The 18,043-nt window shown below is 35.0% G+C and overlaps 1 protein-coding gene across 4 annotated transcripts; it reads right to left on the bottom strand.

Annotated features, from left to right (window-relative positions):
- Nucleotides 1-911: 911 nt before the first annotated feature.
- On the bottom strand, nucleotides 912-18,043 carry PHYLLO (2-oxoglutarate decarboxylase/hydro-lyase/magnesium ion-binding protein; the record flags this gene model as incomplete). 4 transcript variants are annotated; one of them, XR_016322977.1, is given in 30 exon segments in its annotated part: nucleotides 912-1,376; nucleotides 1,609-1,746; nucleotides 1,833-2,128; nucleotides 3,495-3,602; nucleotides 3,709-3,866; nucleotides 3,956-4,255; nucleotides 5,269-5,730; nucleotides 6,356-6,499; nucleotides 6,826-6,993; nucleotides 7,168-7,407; nucleotides 7,565-7,720; nucleotides 8,772-8,889; nucleotides 8,979-9,110; nucleotides 9,206-9,331; nucleotides 9,830-9,988; nucleotides 10,262-10,329; nucleotides 10,876-11,178; nucleotides 11,751-11,975; nucleotides 12,721-13,290; nucleotides 13,444-13,542; nucleotides 14,001-14,195; nucleotides 14,267-14,371; nucleotides 14,935-15,003; nucleotides 15,162-15,221; nucleotides 15,544-15,645; nucleotides 16,238-16,354; nucleotides 16,553-16,670; nucleotides 17,194-17,411; nucleotides 17,528-17,725; nucleotides 17,811-18,043. XR_016322977.1 is itself a non-coding variant. In XM_089726935.1 (30 exon segments), coding segments are annotated over 28 exon segments (5,190 nt in total). In that variant the 3' UTR covers nucleotides 912-1,376; nucleotides 1,702-1,740; nucleotides 1,833-1,842.

Here is an 18,043-nt window from a genome sequence, read left to right as displayed (position 1 = left end):
TTAATTTCAAATAATACTGAATTTAATTAATAAAATATTATTTTTGTAAGACCCAGGTTAACATTTTCCTTCAAATTAAACCCCTTCCCTTGTTTATAAATAAATATTTGTTTATATAAATATTAAAATAACAAATAATCTATTCATCTTAAAAAATAAAATACTTTCGATTGTAAAGGTAAGAAAGAATATACTAAAAGATACTTGTTCCATCAGCTAGTGTGAATAGGACGAGATGCGTTTTTTGAACAGAGCTTTAGCTTATGTGAAGACAATAAAGAAAATTTAAATAAATACAAAGGTAGTTTTTGCCATGCCCAACAAGCTTATCTAAATATACTAATATTATAAAGTCCTTTCATTTTAAATGACTTTATTAAAATCTTAAAGATTCAAACAATTTGAATTTTATAAATGCATTGGAATTAATCATAAATATTATGATTCATGCGATTCGAATCTTACGGTTCGAGTTGATTCTCATGTCCAACAATTCTCTTTAACGTAGAAAAAAAAAATAGAGCAAGAAAATATAATTATCGAAGATGAAGATAATGGAAGGCTTGAGTTTAAAAATAATAATGAATAAATATAGACTTGGATAGGAAATGTTAATGGCTTGATAATTTTATTTTATTTTTATTTTAAATTTTAAATGTTAATACTTCTTATACAAGTCAACAGGTCTCTTTCATTTTGCGTATAGTAAATGATTTAGAACTGAAATTTATATAAATACATTATGTGCAATTAAATATTAGTATTTTTCATAAAATTAATGAAAATATATGCATAAATACATATGTATTTATTTTTAATTAATTTTGAAAAATTGTACTTCCATTCGATTCTCGATTCAAAAAATTAAAATTTCAAAGATTTGACAACTAGGCATTTTAACACCTCACAAATAAACTTTACCAATCAACATCTGCATTCTGCAAGTCGAGCACATGCGGAGAATTTTACAAAGAAGTGCTATGCTAGTGTACAACTTTCCTTTTTCTTTATCCAACAACCTATCCTATTTTTACTTCATAATTGACAGCACGCCTATATGTGTGAACGTCTGTACCTTATCATATATTGCAATTTAATCTCTATATTAATGTTCAATCACCTTCTCAAGGCATGAGATTACGTCATGTGTGCAAGTTATTATTTTACCATTAACAACATCCATACTATTACTGAATGACACGAACACTGTAATTGTTGCTCTCAGTAAATATCCCTTCCAGGAAAAAAAACATATAGAAAGAGCACATCTGCACCTACCTCGTGATAAGAAGACACAGCAACGCTGTTGGCATAGCACTGGCATTGAATTTCAATCAGAACACAAGACATTTGCTCCAGTCACCACTCCAACATACCTGGATTTTGAAAGAAAATTAGGAACCATAGTATCATATAAATAACCTGCAGCCAAAATCATCAAAAAAAAAAAAAAGGAAAATATGAAAGAGATTGGTTGGGAAAACAGGGAAAAGGTAAAAGATAATACACTTTTATTTCAAAGCCTTCGAGGGTCATTAATATCGAGTATTTCAGCTTTTGACTTAAGCCAACAATGTAATATATAGCACAGAAAAACATTTCCCCAACCTTTCTACTTCTGAAAGATCAACATATGGTTTAAGTGTTGGATTCCACTATCAAATGGACATTCTTTAACAAAATGAATAGTCAACAACCAACCTTACTGCAAAATTGGTTGTTTGTTGAAATCTTCAACACCTGAAACTAGAATGATAAAGACTCAATTGTGAACTTGAAAAAGGCTTAAATAACAAAGGGACATATGAATTATATCAGTCATAATTTGTTACCAGTAATGGATTAGAGCTTCTCTTCACTGAGCTTTGAAATGGAACACTTCCCAAGTCTGGTTAGGAATTGTCTTATAGATCTAATAACATGGAGAGGATCCTCCAAATGGACAGCATGCCCACAGTTGGGAACCTCAACTGTCCCTAAAATATTGTTCCCCGTGTCATTACTGCACTTTCTATATTGACCAATTTCATTGCAAATTTTTCGGGCAATTGCCTTGAACTTCCCATCTCTCTCTCCAACAATGAGCAAAAGAGGTATATCACTTTGCTTCAACTCTTCCCACAATGGCCTGTCACGCAAGTGCATAAGATATAATTATCATTGTTATACTGAAATTTACTGATAATAGACGTGTGAACTCCAAAAGTTCAATCAGTAACTGATGTTTGTAATCATATTTCAGTTACACTGTGAGTGATAAAAGTTTAATTCAAAATAATCAGTGCAACACCAACTAGTGGTCCTAGAAATTTAAAAAAACTCGGTCATGAACATTTTGTTTAATATTTTGCTTTCAGTTGTAATTCCAAAATTATGTTCTTACACAACCATGCTATGTTCAATATCCAAAGACTAAGAAATCTATCGCCTTCATAATACATCACTTTCTCAGAATACAGCAGTTTATACCAGAATGATCAATATCCCCGTAACAATGATATAAAACTCTAATTTAGTAATAGCAACACAGAACTGTAATCTGAGACCTTCTGAAAATTATTGCTAGATGACAACATGAGTGATGGAGGTGTGGTTTAAGATGACGCGAGTCAACAGACAACTGGTTGACACTTGACAGAAGTATGGCTGAACCTATGCTATAAATTAAAATACTAAATGGAACTTTCTGTTTAAAGGAGACAGTACTATGATCTTTATTTTACAGTTAAATATATTATTAGAAGGATACATTTTGTGATATTATGGAGTAGCAATTCATTTTCATCCTGAGTTCAGGTAAAAAAATTTTACATGAGCCTCATACGTACTATTCTTTATATTTTCCTCCCATTTTCTCTCTCGCAAACAAAGAGGGAACATAATCTCCTCAAAGTTTTCCTCTCCCCCTCCCAAATGCACCCTAAAAAAAAACCAGCACCAAAATTCATCAAGGAAGAACTAGGAAATTAAATTCAAAAAAGAAAAAATAAATAAATAGAACTCTGAAATATCAGTATTGATCAGGATGCTCCATTTAATTACTGGCCAATCACTAATTTCTGCCAAATGTGCATTGACTAGATGGAATCTTTTGATAATAATGATGTATGGAAATTGGCTTGCAAGGAGGAACTGCTTTTCTTTTCTGAATCATGTAGGTGCTGAGACTAGTTGTTTGCATAACGTTAGTGTGATTGCTTGAAGACTTAATTTTATAATTATGTGAGAACGAAGTTCATGTTATAAGGGCTGAGAATTGTATTTCTATATCATTCATCAATATGGATCATATAAGTTAATATAAAAGGAATCCCTAAACAATTTAGGAATGTAAATCTTAGACTATTTAGGAATATAAATCCCTAAGATTATGCTATTTACATACTTATGTAATTTATATTGACTTTCCTTAAAAGTTCAAAAGAGAAAATGTTTCACAAGGAACCTCAAACCTTGCACGAAAAGTAAAAATGAGAACTTGAGTATTAACTTACATCTGTCTACCAATGCTCAGATCAGATAGAGCTTTTGCAAGATAGTGAATATCATCATGCAACAAGCGGCTGGAAACTATTTCCTTAAAACGAGGATGGCTTCTCAAGCTGTTGAATAAACTTTATACAGTTGATAATCGAAGCAAGCAGAGAGTTCTCAAGTATAACGAAAGCTTTCAAATAGCAATTTAAACAAGGAAAACCAAGAAGTCACCTGTCCCAGAGCTCCCCAGCATACCAGGCATCTAGAAAGGTTTGTAGCCCATAATCGATGAGTAAGCGAGATCTAGAAACATCTTTAACCCAACGAATTTTTCTTGCCATTCCATCTTCTATTCCAGGGCTACCAGATATTATAACAGCTCCATTGATCTGCATAATTAGAGTTTCTCTTTATTAAGTAAATGATCATAAATGCTAACTCAAATTGAAACGTCAATTGTCAAGTGCAACAAACGTACCTTATCCTGATGCCTAAGCGCCATATGCAGTGCTATCCTTCCTCCCATTGAATATCCAACAAGGGTGACCTTTCTAGGAGTTATCTCTTGTATCAACTTATACAATACATCTGCAATAATTTCAACTGACAAAGTTACTTCCTGTTTGGCTTCTGTACCACCGCAATTTTGTATATTTGATCCCCCATGGCCAGGAAGATCAATTGAAATGCATCTTGCAGATCCTGAGATGGCCTTCATGATAGGGACCCAGTCTTCACCAGTTCCAAGAAAGCCATGAAGAAAAAGAACAACATTATCCTGCATGGACAAATTACAACGAAGAGAGCATTGAATAGATTATATAAGCATATCAATGGCCTTGGTAATTATTGCAGTGTCCTGTAAAGTAAAACCTATGTCTTGAAATGATAGGGTAAAGAACACAGCAAACACATGCACCACAGGTTCTATACAATGTAATTGGGGGGGGGGGGGGGGGGGGGGCCGATTTCATTGATTGCACCAACTCGTTTTATACTTGAGAGCTGCATAGAATATGTGAAAAAAAAAAAAAAAAAGGGAAGGGAGGATGGCCTTAAGATAATCCCATTCCTCATCCATAACTTCTAGGTCTAGCCATTCTAACCCACATACTTGGCCTTTCTAGTAACCTAATACCTCATCCATAACTTCTAGCCATTCTGACCCATAGCTTTTCTGAGCTTACAAGCAAGACATACATTCTATCTAACCCTGCTATCTGACTTGCTATCATAAGCATAAACTAAATTAACCAAAAAGAAAGTTTTCTTTCAAAATTCAGCAAATAGCTAAGAAGTATCTTGGCAAATTATCAGATCTCAAGACAATGGCATAAAATTTTTGAATGATAATTGACAAACACACATAACAGAGCAGTCTCAGATACGAAGAAACTACCTACAAAGAGCCCATTGATCAGATTATCAGTTTGCTGTCTTCACCCACAGAAAATAACTAAAACAATCAAACTAAGAAACTAATCCTGTATCAGTAAATCACAGTGAATCTCTTCATGCAACAGATGCATATTTGCAGATTACAAAAAGGATTAAGCACAAAGAAAGTCATCTATCGAATCATATAAGAAGTATATGGCTAAACTATGATAGAACATGATACGCTTGTTTATTTTACGTACAGGATACACTTGTTTATTTTAAGTGGTTATGGGCCAGAAGAATCCGTAAGCTTCTCAGCATGTCAAAAACAACGGAAGGATACTTTCTAAGAGGAGAAAAAGGAAAAGAAAAACTAAATAAGGAAAGTATTTGTGAAAATCTTCTACTCACATTCTCTTTTTGTCCAACCTCATACACTTTGATGGAGCTGGAAAAATCCTTCAAATTCACAGCCAAATGGTATCTATATACTTGCTCCCCAGTAAAAGTCCTTTGAATAACATTGTGGTTGACTTGAAACTTCTGCAGGAGTTGAATAGCATCGGCAACAGATGCTCCCACAAAGCCACTACATGGATCAGGATGAATCCCCAAAGGTTTAGTCGTTACATCTTCTTTCAGCCATTTATATGTACCAAGACCATGGGCTACAGATGGCCACAATTTATAGTTCATAACTCTGCAAAGATCTGCACTCTGCAGCTCTAGGTAATAGGAGAACTGAATGTAAGCTGACAAGCCCAAGCCACTTTCAAATGCAGCACTAACAACAGCCATCTTCCCTTGCTGATGGGCCCATTGTGCAATGAATGCTGCTCGTTCAAACCCACCAACCACACTTGGTTTGATAACCTGACAAGACCAGTAGAACACATCTGAATGAGTACCAAAAGGGAAAAATACTTTCTTGCGTTTGTAGAATATTTCAAGGGGAAAGACCATTTCTCCAAAGAACAACTAATGCAAAAAGGAATCTTTTTGTTTTTCATGCCGACTATATTTTTAGTTTCTATTTCCCAGTATAAAAAGGTAATAGTCTGAAACATATAATTGATTATCATGATAGTGATGGATGGATGACAATGCAGCCCATGGGAAAAAGAGATGAACATAAAACAGTATAGAACCACCAACACACCGGATGTGGGCATTTCAAAGTTGGCCATTCAATCATTGATAAATTGACTTGGCACATAATAGATTCTATCCCAAATATGTTAACACAGATAAGAACCTTCAAATTAGTCACTTCTCTATCTATTATCTAACATATCTGACTAGGCTAGTCTTCTATCTAGAAACTTTCTTCATGAAGTCTACAAAGTTGGTACTTCACTTCAGTGAGAATGCACATTTATGCTGTTAGTGCTTCTGCTGCTACCACAAGGATGAGGGAGAAGACTAATCATTAGCAAATATCCAGTATCACTTACCACAGCAACTATTCCAGAGTGAGCAAATATCCAGTATCACTTACCACAGCAACTATTCCAGAGTGAGCATATTTCACAAGCATACCAAGAGGATTTTCACAAAATTTGTCAATAGTTTCATCAAGTGCAACAGGTAAGCCACTTTCTTCACAGTACTTTACAATATCATCTTCATCCTGAACAGGCTCCTGAAACACGAGTATTGTAGCACAGTCAGTCAAAATGAAATACCCAAAAAAGTATACCAGGATAAAGTACTAATAACTTGTACCATAATCAAATAGAGAATGAAAAAACAACAGTTGAACAGTCAATTGTGACCATCAAAACCTTACAGATAGCTAATAAGGATTTCTTAGTAAATATTTTCTTTTCATCCGTTCTGGATGCTTAAAAGGGGCATAGCTCAGAGGAAATCTATCTACAATTGAATTTACTCAAGAATACCTAGAATTACACGCTGGAGACTTACTAACAATATAATTGTAACATTTGCACAATCTGGAAAATATACCTCAATATACTGAAGGTCACAATCTTTCACCAGAGAGCTAAACTGAATAGCTTCTTCATAGGACCACTTTCTGTTGGCATCCACACGGAGTTGAATCTGCTGACCCACCTTTTTTCTCACTTCTTGTATAACTGCAGCATCTTGAATGGGATCTGCTCGTCGTGCAACCTGTTACAGAAGAATTTCAGAAATCCAACTTACCCCAATAACATAGTAGGCATTTAAAATCTGAAGTGATACTAAATGAGTTACATCAGAAAGATCATACAAGGATATGAAGTGAAGAAATGAACCACAGACAGCATGTTTTTAGTTTGAAAGTTTGGTTCCAGTAAGACTCACTTTTAGCTTTAATGCAGAAAATCCTTCTTCAACAAGAGAGTAAGCAATATGAGCAACCTCAGCAGGCGTCCCGTTAGAGTCAATAAGGCCGCATATCTTAACCCTTGACTTTTCATTAGTTTTTTCTTCCTCTCTCTGGGGTTGAATCATGTTCAGTAAACTGGAGCCTTGTCTTTCTGCTATAGCATTCAAGATAGCCATTTCTAAACCACATCTGACGCTAGGAAAGATTGAATATTCCTGCAAAATATTAATATTGATGAATCAAATATAATTCAGCCAAAAAGCCAGGGGATATGACATATAACTAATGACAACCTTTGCTTTAGAACTTCCTAATACTCGACTCATTAGGCTCTGAATATTGTGCATAGAGATTGGAGATGCACAAACCTACCGGGATTCCTAAATTGTTCCATATCCAAGAGGAAAATGATCCCTTTAGTAGAGGAAGGGAAAAACTAAGCTTGGTTCCTTGGATCACATGAATGAGAAACTGAAGTTGCTCTTCTACATCCATCAAGCTTTCTTTATTCATATCAACAGGTGCAACCTGTTCAATAAAAGTAGTGCAGCATAAAGTAATCCTCAAAACTAGGAAGTGTACCTTTACATCTTTATAGCATAATTCTGTTTTCAAACTTCTTCTCCATCTGGTGAGTAAATTAAGGAAACAACAAATTCCCAGGAAAAAATTTTTCTCACTACTTTTTGATAATAGGCAATGTTCTGGGACATCACATAATGCCAGTGTGACTATGTAAAATGTCAACGAAGAAGGTGAAAAATATATATCCATAACTATCACAAGAAAGATAGTAATTATACTGCAAACAGTTTTTGTTTTCAAGCATGGATAAATGCATGTGAGTATTGTGTACCTTTCCTTTTACCATAGTTATAAATAAAATAAAATGAAAAAATAAACCATTGAATTAAAAGACATTTGAGGTTTTCTGTTGGTCTAGATAAATAATAATAGTGCAAAATCCAACTTTTCTGCATGGCAAGCTACTTATTTAAGTAGGAAGAAGTAATTTTCTGCTCAAATTTTTTACCAATAGAGAGCCCTGCACAGGAGGCCTCATGCACTGGAAGACCCTTTTAATTTTTCACCATCAAAATCAGAAAAAACTTCCAAGTACTGTTATGTTTCAGTTTCAAGAAATCAACACAATCAACCATAACAGAAACCTTATTCTTGGTGTCACCAGGGGGACAGAATACTGAATCATCAACAAATGCTGAAATGATCATTCTTAACTCCTTTAAATTAAGAATACTCTCTTACACTCGTAACTATAAATGACGAAACAACTACATTGTTAACCTTTTGAATATATTTTACAATATTTCCAGTAAATGAAAAGGCGTCACTAAGACAGTGTATGTGTAAAATGAAATCCCACATATTTAATCATGCAGAATGAAATTCCACCAAAAAATAAGAGCAACATGGCAGCGCGATAGGGAATAAGGATTAAAATCTTTTCAGACTGTTATGCAGAGTTTCCAGAACTCCAGAGAAGTTAAAGAGGGAGGGAAGAAGATATGAGAGAGGAAATAATAGCCAGAAAAGGATTAAGGAATCAGAGTAAACCAACCTCACCATACCCAATGCTTCCATCTTCAAGAAACAATGATAGAATATATCCTTCCTTATGAAATTTATTACAATCAGAAGCTACTGAAGTTAAAGTAGGCGCAGCGCACAGTTGAATTCTGTCACAACAAATATTTGAAAGGTGTTAACAAACTATCTCCTAATTAGTAAGGATGCAACAATTTCAAAGTTATTCTCCTTACAAAACCTGTACAGCGAGTACTCCATTTTGAGAATCTCGCTTACAAACAACCCATCTGCAAGGGAAGATGGAACTGAAAGCCTTGAAAGAATGCTTAAAGCCTGATCTGCTGCTTGGCATGCAGATTTCTTTAATATGCTGAGAGAGAGCCATAATGTGTCAGCAGATTACACAGGCAATAAGCTGTTAACTTCAAGAGGAAAAAAATATGATTGAAAAGCAAACCAGACAACCTGTGGAAAGTTGAATTGGCACTAATGCAGCTCTCCACTTCAATGACATAATCCACATTCTCATATTGAGATGTGTGTAAAGCATCTTGAAGTTCCATTTTTGTCTTCACGTGTACATATCTCACACTGCATGCCATTAATGAGCTTGTATTTGAGTCAGAAAGAAATCAAGTTTACTGAAAAAAGAAAAGATAAAGCTACCGATAAGTCTCAAACTGCAATCAATTTAATGAGTTCACAAGAGATTCAAAAACAAACCATTTGGAGAGTAGGTCCAGAAAAAAGCAATACAATCATTGAATCTCAAGAGCACTCTCATCCAATTGTCAAGATAAAGAACACGGCAAATATTACTTGGCTTTTTTCAGATGATGATCATAACTTGATGGGCATAATCTTCAAGTTATTTCTTTGTAAATCAGAAATCCTATTTGGAGTATTAAAATTAAGACAATGATTCAATATCACATAGAATGCAAGCCATATGCCTGTTACCACTATCCTAAGAAAGTTAACATTGAAAAACAAGTAGCATGAGGCAAGGCCAGGTTTCACATGGGGACCATAACATTTCCCAAATAAACTTATTTTAAACATAACCACCTAACTGATGAGGTTTTTTACCTGTGTGCCATACACAGCTGGTGAATTGAAATGTTGTGGGAAGTGTAGAAATACTGATTCAGGATTCTCTGATCAGTTCCATCTGCAATAGGAAGCAGACTGAAGATTGCTCCACCATGATTGTTTATCACAAGTATTGTCATTGGCTTCCTTGAAATCCTTCAGAAAGAACAGATCTTCATAACTAGTGAATTAAAAAAATCTTTATGACTAATTTTCTCATTTATGTAAACACTAAGAGATAGTAGATGATGACATGATGTGTCAATTGAATTATAAGATCATTTAAAGAACAGAAAAATATGTAGCTGAGAATATTAAGGCATGCCATTGCCATCATCCATAATCATGTCACTTGTCAGCAATCTTTAAAGATTATAAGACCTCAAAACAAAAAAGACACAGCATACTATATAACAAAAGGTTGTCTACCTTGCCTTCAAAATTGATAAGCCATTTGTATCATGAAGGAAAGACACATCTCCAATCACACAAAGTACCTTAACAAATATGAAACAACACAAATTCAGAAAAATCAGAAATTAAAAATAGAAAAATACAACATCTATTAATGCAAAAGGTGAAACAACTTAATTTTCTAAGTGAATACAAAAGAAAATGAAGGGGGCAATACACAAACCCGTAGTTTGTTAAGTTTTTTACAAACATAAAAGATGGTTAGCGTAGAATGTTTTGATTCCTAATTAAAAGGCTTACAATAAATTACTTCTAAGAAATGGTAATCAATTTTATTGGACTTGGAAGTTTTCATACTTCACTGAACAGAATAGCAATACATTAATGGAGGTTTATATGACAATTATTCAGAAAAACGTAATTACCTTTGGCCCCATATTTGGATGAAATATATTTTCTGATTATAGAAAATACATTACTTTTTGATAAGGTCAAGCATTTGTTGTTACTTCTCAAAACAAAGGCATAAGCATATCTTCCAACTTGGATTCTTGGATCACAATCACAAACAACAGCAGAAATTCATAGCCAAAAACATTTTAGAAATGCGACCAATCTGAAGGACTTACTCTTTTTTTGCATCCAACTGCAAAACCAATTGCTGTACTGAGCAAACCATCAATACCACTAGCTCCCCTATTTGCAGCCACACTAATTCCAAGACACTGAAGTTCTGAGTTCAAAACCTTCCCCACAATGCTAGAAGTATGGTTTTCATGACTACATCCATACATATCAGCATCACGTATTGCCATGCTGTTGCCAATAAAAAGAGCAGACTCAGATGAAAGTGCTTTCGAAATTACATGTGCAACATGTGGCTCGGTCAAGGAGCTCTCTGCATAAATTTGAAATGATATGTTCCGTGCAACCTACAGAAGATGGCAAGAAATATAGAAGAGAACAGAGAGAAAAAAATAAAAATATTAAGTGCAGTGGAAACAAATATGAATAATTCTTAAAATCACGTAGACATGAGGAACCAAGACTCACAAGAATAAAAGTTTAGTTTAATTGAAATCCAATGTAAATGGAGCATAACCAATGTAAAACTCTCTAAATATTCTATTTCTAGCAATGCATGAGTGCGAAAACCACTGGAGCAAAGAATGGCTGCAAATAGAGGCACTATATTCTTACCTTAATTTAATTAAATTTAACCAAGCACCAACAAAAGTATAGTAAACTCTCAATGCAGGAAATTATAGCTAACTTTGGAAATACTGCAACACATTATGCAACAAGTTCAGTAGCATGATGGCATTATACTATGTGGAGCTAACTTAGCATCACGTCAAATATTTTTGTCAACCACTAGATCAATCAATGTAAGGTAAAGCTGTGGCTATCTGGCTATAATGACAAGGGCGTCTTTCATATATTCATCAAATTGGCACCATATAACAAAAAAAGAAACAAAAAGAGCATGATAGAGCTCAAATACCATATCGTCCAAAGCTTTCAGATAACTACACCATTTGCTGCTCCTAGAAGGATGTTGAGCTTTTATTATACTGTCAACAAATTGAAGAATGGAGCACTGCACCCTGTGAGTTACCAAATGTGATGGATCATGACGACAAGGGTGGTTGTCAACTAAGATGTATGAGCACGGATAGCAGTCCTCCAGCATCTGACAAATACGTTTGCTTGTTATTCGACCTCCAATCTGTTTATAGTTCAGAATAAAAAAGGCAATTGGTAAGAGCCATAGAATCATAATTATAACAGGTATTATTTTCACGACATAAATCACATGCCATAATAGTAACAATATTACATTTCCATCCATTGACAGAACTTTACATATAATTTCCTGTGACTACAGGACACTCAGGGGACTGTGGCATGACAGATGGAAGAAATGCAGCAACTATGAACTTTCCAAGTAATAGCAGTTTTTCATGTTAAAGATGAAAAATGCATGTAGTGTTTCTCTTTCGCATCATAGCATCACCAGTCTATAGCATCTTACAAACACATTTTCCCAAAAGGGAACTTTTAATTATCTTATTCAGTCATAAATATAGCCAAATATTTTACAATTAGGAAAATAATTGATGTCAAACTACATTATCATAGCGCCTAACACATTCTTTGCTGATTATCAGTATACATGGGTAGCAAATAACTTCGCCAACAGAAACTATAGTGATGTCCTTATGAACCAGCTGCAAATATGGAACCTAAAGCCACAAATATAACCATATAGCTAGAGAGTCCAGTCATTATAACCCCTTGCTGTGCAACTTAGAAAACTAGAAGAAATTTAAGATGTGCAACATAGAACTCGAATTCAACCTGCTATCTTTGCGAACAACTTGATTTAAGATGTCCAAGGCATCTATAAAAGCAATTTAAATAAACACCATAGGGAATAATTCAGAGAAAAAGAATACATGAGCATGTTATACCTGAATAACTACATCAAACATCACGCAACCCCTCACAAAATCCGAGAGCAAAACATGGTCCAGATGATCAAGAAATAAAACATTCTCTTCAACTTCAGGAAAATAAGACAAGAACTTCCTCAATCGTAAACCTGACAAGATGTCTGCTACGACTGGCCAGTTGAGATGTCTCCCCAAGAGAAGAGCTGCCCATATGTCCTCTTCTGTATGAATTGCACCGACAAGAAGAAGACCCCTTTTGGCCCCTTGAATTATTTCAAGAACTTGTGCCATAGGGATGTGCATTTCGCCATAACATGCAAGTGAATTTTGCATTTGAATATACTTTGTGAATGGCTCAGCACTAGACATCCAATTATCTAATCCCTTGAGACAGCTCAAACTCCATCTTTTCGGACTACCATCCAGTGGCTCTCTAAAAGGACAGTTAATATGAACAGGGCCATATGGTGAAGAGGTTGCCCAATGTACAGCAGAGTCAAGTGAGGTGAGAACCATCCGCGCAGGAATATTATCAGTAGGTGCAGGAAAACTGAAGAAGAACCTCACAAAAGAACCAAAATGCTCCACCTAACACACAAATCCAGCAATGTGCTTTATAAGTGCTTAAACAAAAAAGTTTTTGCATTACAAAAAACACAGATGACATGAAAAATATAAATCAAGATATCTAATGGAAATTGTAAAAGATCACTTTTTGCACGATATTTCATCATTCCATACCTGATTGATCGATTGGTTTGCCCCAACATTTTGAAGCTCAGGAGGGCGATCTGCAGTGAGCAACAGAAGTGGCACAAAATCTTGACTGGCTTCCACAACCTGCAGATTTACCATTTATTAAGAATAATGTTCTGTATCAGATACAAATTCAGACAAACATTCCAATTTTATGCATACAACAGATGAGTAAGTAAATTTCCCTGAAAAATAAATAAAAGTTCAGTAGCAAGAAAAAGATTACTCATGTAATGCAAAATTCCAATTCAAGTCATAAGAGGGATCCTGGAGACACATGTGCACAAAAAAAGATAGAAAGAGAAAAGGAATCGGAACAAGAAGTCCCAGTCTGATTCGAAGTAAAACTTCTATGCCAGAATCAAAAACTTTATCAGAAAGAACTGACTTAAAAGATGACAAGCAAAGCATACATGGTATATGCATAATAGGCAAAGGTCAAGAAATATGAAATCACTAGTTTGCAAAATGTTCAATTACTGCTGATAATGAAACCTTTAGCAGTTTGTACCATGCAAGCATACACATTCCACAAAACTCACAGCAGGAAGAAGATTTGAAACTGCAGTTCCTGACGATGTTATGACAACTGCTGGTTTATGAGAACCTCTGGCATACCCAACAGCATGAAATGCAAGTGAACGCTCATCAAAGCAAGCAATGCACGTTGTTAGGGGATGAGTAGAAGCAGCAATCGCAAGAGGCGATGATCTTGATCCTGGAGCAATGCAGAAGTACTGGAACAAAAACTAGTCAGGCACATGTACGAAAAATGATTTAGATCAAATTGCCATTTAAGGCCTCTCACCGTTAACCCAATCCGAGAACATTCTTCCACTATAAGTGATGCCCAAACTGCATTGATGTTTGCACAATCTTGAAGGGAGAAACTTGTTTCATGGGCATGATCCAACTGCGAGTCAAATGAGAATAAAACTTGAACAATTATCATCTGACCTGTTGTTTCTAACATTTTTGAAAAACTTTAATAGCCACAATAACCAATGCATTGAGAAGGTCCAAACCTATATAATGATTGCGACATTTTGAATCAGATAATACTGTTTATGGAAGTTTATTTGGCCCAGGAAGCACCCAAAAGTCATATTTCCAAAGTTCTCTTTTTTATTTTTTAATACCATGTTTGTTATGAAATACTAACTCCAGTATGCACTTTCAACTTTCCATCCTCTTAATAAACAATATATACATGAAATATTGCAGTCAACAACAAATTAGCTAAATAAAGTGCCTCCTAATCTTGCAATTATAGCTAATAATAAAAAGAATTTCACATGTAATTGGCCCTTCATAAGCACAGGCAGCCTGTGCTATATATCAGGCAGCATCCCTTTTTCATTTCAGTCTTCTCTGATACCACTACATGCTGCCTTGTATTTCCAGTTCCCATAGATGTTAGGAAAACAGAAATTCAACAATATTTACTTTTAATAAAGTAACAAAACAGCATCATACCATGTTACTGGAAACACCAAAGGTTGGTGAAAGCCCAAAATAAAACTGAGAGATAAATGTGGTCCCTCTCTGCAAAGGAAGTTGGCATGTAGCAACATTCAGTAGTTTATGGAAGAACACTGGATTTGCATAAGAGAGTTTAGCTGAGGCAAAAGACTGGGCACAACACAAGTAAAGAAAAATGAGATTTGGACAACGATGAACGATTACCAGGCAAAAGGAGATACCAGTTCCAAGAGGTCAGCTTCGTAATCCCTTGCATCCAACAACAGAGCATTTGAAGAAACCTATAAAATCATGTTGCTCAAGGACTACACAAAGAACAAATATACATTTATTGCAAGAATAAACTTACTGAGTGAAGTATCCTCCACCCCCAACCCTTGTTGGGAAAAAGAAAGTATCCTCACACTTATACTCTTTTTCTACAATCATAACTTATTTTACAAGATGCGCATGGATTTGATACATATATATATATATATATATATATACACACACACACACACACACACACACACACACACACACATTGCAAAATGATATCATAATGTCAAAAATAGAAATTAAACTGCTTAAATGACTTCAAAAACAGTGTAAAAATTTTACCATTTGAAAATTTTTATCCTCCACCACATTGATCTTATTGAGAGAGGATTTAATGCAGTCAAAACAGCATCTCTCTCCAGTTGGCCAAAGATGATAACTGACCTGAAAGGAAATTTAACAACAAATATAAGGGTACAGAATACTTCCAGCTGCATGGGATGGTAGGAGTTAATATGCACTATGCAATAACAAACAGAATACCAAGACCGACCAATATTAAATACATGAATAAAGAATAACTACTATACATGCACAAGCTAAGTTCTGGTCCAATTTTGCTAGATTGTGATATTTGCAAATTTAACAATTTTGCCGCGCTCTGAATTGCACTTTAGATAAAGTGGCTTTTTGGTGATGGCACTCAATCAAGCAAGATGTATCAGAAGCACCAATTACATGCCAGAAAAAAAAATAGTGTGTTATGCAAATTACATATAACACTATTGGTCATAACTAATGTAACATAAAAGAATGCAAAAAATCACATGCACCAAATTAAATTGATACAGCTTGTGAAAATAAACACAGACATCAATTCTCAATTACATCATTTAGATATCAGTTAAACAAAACAATATTGTCTTGTTAGAATAATGAATTCTTTGATTAATATCATATTTGATGGATGCAAAGCTATGAATCAAACAAGAATGCTAAAAATATAACATTGCATGACATGACAACATCAGATTACCTGGTTAATAGATGACTCAAAAGATTGAATTGTCTGTTTAAATGTATCAGAGAAAGCATCATCCCATGCCAGTGTTGCTGATAGAATGGAGGCATCCTCATACTCATCTAACTCAATCTGTTGAAAGCAAATTTACCATAAAAGTCTCTAACATGGAAAATGCTGCCATTTATTAAACCTAAAAGAGAGAGATCTATAAACCAAGGCAACCATAAAAATAGAAAATTTTGCTGCTGGGGGGGAATATTATGAAGTAATAATTCAAGGAAGGCAAACACTAAGAGTTGCAGAAAATATGCACAAGAATGTAAGTACCTCAGGAATTACAAGATAATAAGAACCAGCCTCATGCTTAATTGATGATGACATGGCATCAAATTTAATATTCACAAAACCATAGGTTGATATATGGATAGAATCACTTGAGACATATCTGCAGAGAAATTACATGGGCATTACTTAGCCACCATAAAAGGTCCAAAAAAGATGTTGGTTTTGAACAATTATGGAAAATAACCCATTAACATCAATCAAGGGTAAAAGCTCTCCTCTTCCTGCAATATTCGTATGAAAAACAGTTGTCCCAAAAATTTCCTGAAAATTAAGCCCAGGGTAAATTAAGCATAATCTAAACAAATTCTCACCCTATCCTACATCCACAATGACCCTAGCAACAGAAACAAAATCTAATTTTCTTATTAAGGGAATAGTAAGCATTACACGAAGGAATAGAAATGCTTTCAGGAATATAATGTTGTGTGCTCCTCGCTTCATACCTCCATATTGACACATTAATCAACAACTTGGTTCATATCATACTAGCTAGGTTAAGAATCACTCATTATCAAAACTGGGGACACTCTCAAATTGCACTATCAAGAACTATCCATGAATGACGTTTCCAGTACTAGACTACGGAGGAAAATAAGCCACTAGTGCAAAATAACAAAACGAACCTTTTTGTACAGCCATGCTCCCCTGATGTAAGACAAGAGGACTTCATAAAGTAAATTGCAGCTCCAATTCCAAAAACTCCACGGGTTCTGTTATGATAAAGAGATTTACATGATGGATTCTCCATCTCCTTAGAAAGGAAAAATCGAGGAAACACTCCAGACGCCTCTGGTTGACAACAGAACCAATTCAAAGCTTTTGGACTAGGAGGCACAGCAACCTATAAATAATTGCAGAGTCATATTATAAGTTTCCCCTAAAGAATTTGATAAAATAAAATTCGGAAGAGCATTTCTTCGGGTTTTGTCAACCTCGTTATTGCAAATTCAAAAGAACCTGAAATCTCAAAACTCCACTGCTAGAAGGAGGAGGATTCAACTTCAATTCCTCCACAGCCTCTCTAATACTCCGAAGACCAAACTCCAGCGTCAATGCCGGCGGCAAAGTCCGTGTAATGCAAGTCTCTATAACCAATTCACAATCCTCAACCCCAATATTCATTATCGGACCATCAAATCTCACTGCTTCTACAACCTAGCCAATTCCAATAACAAAACGTACAAACCAAAATCACAATGACGAAGAAACAAATCATAAGAAAAGTAGAGAATCAAAATACCTTGAATTCAGGATTTAAAACTAGAGAATGAGGACGAAGAGGACTGAAGTGAATACGGCTGGTTCGTTGGAGAAATGCGAGTGTTGATGGAGACTTTGCGAGAGGGAGAGACCTTCTGATACGAGATTGAAGATATGGAGAATGTGAAATTGAGAGACTGCTTTCCAGTAATGCGCGAGGTTTCATATTTTTCAGAGCGAGTAAGGCTTACTGTGCGCGGGAGTAAAGATTTG

The sequence above is a fragment of the Jatropha curcas genome, chromosome 10 (assembly GCF_041381405.1).
Source record: "Jatropha curcas cultivar XTBG-Jc1 chromosome 10, XTBG_Jcur_1.0, whole genome shotgun sequence".
NCBI lineage: Eukaryota > Viridiplantae > Streptophyta > Magnoliopsida > Malpighiales > Euphorbiaceae > Jatropha > Jatropha curcas.
Note: the sequence above shows the minus strand (reverse complement) of the source record. Positions and strands in the feature narration are given on the sequence as shown.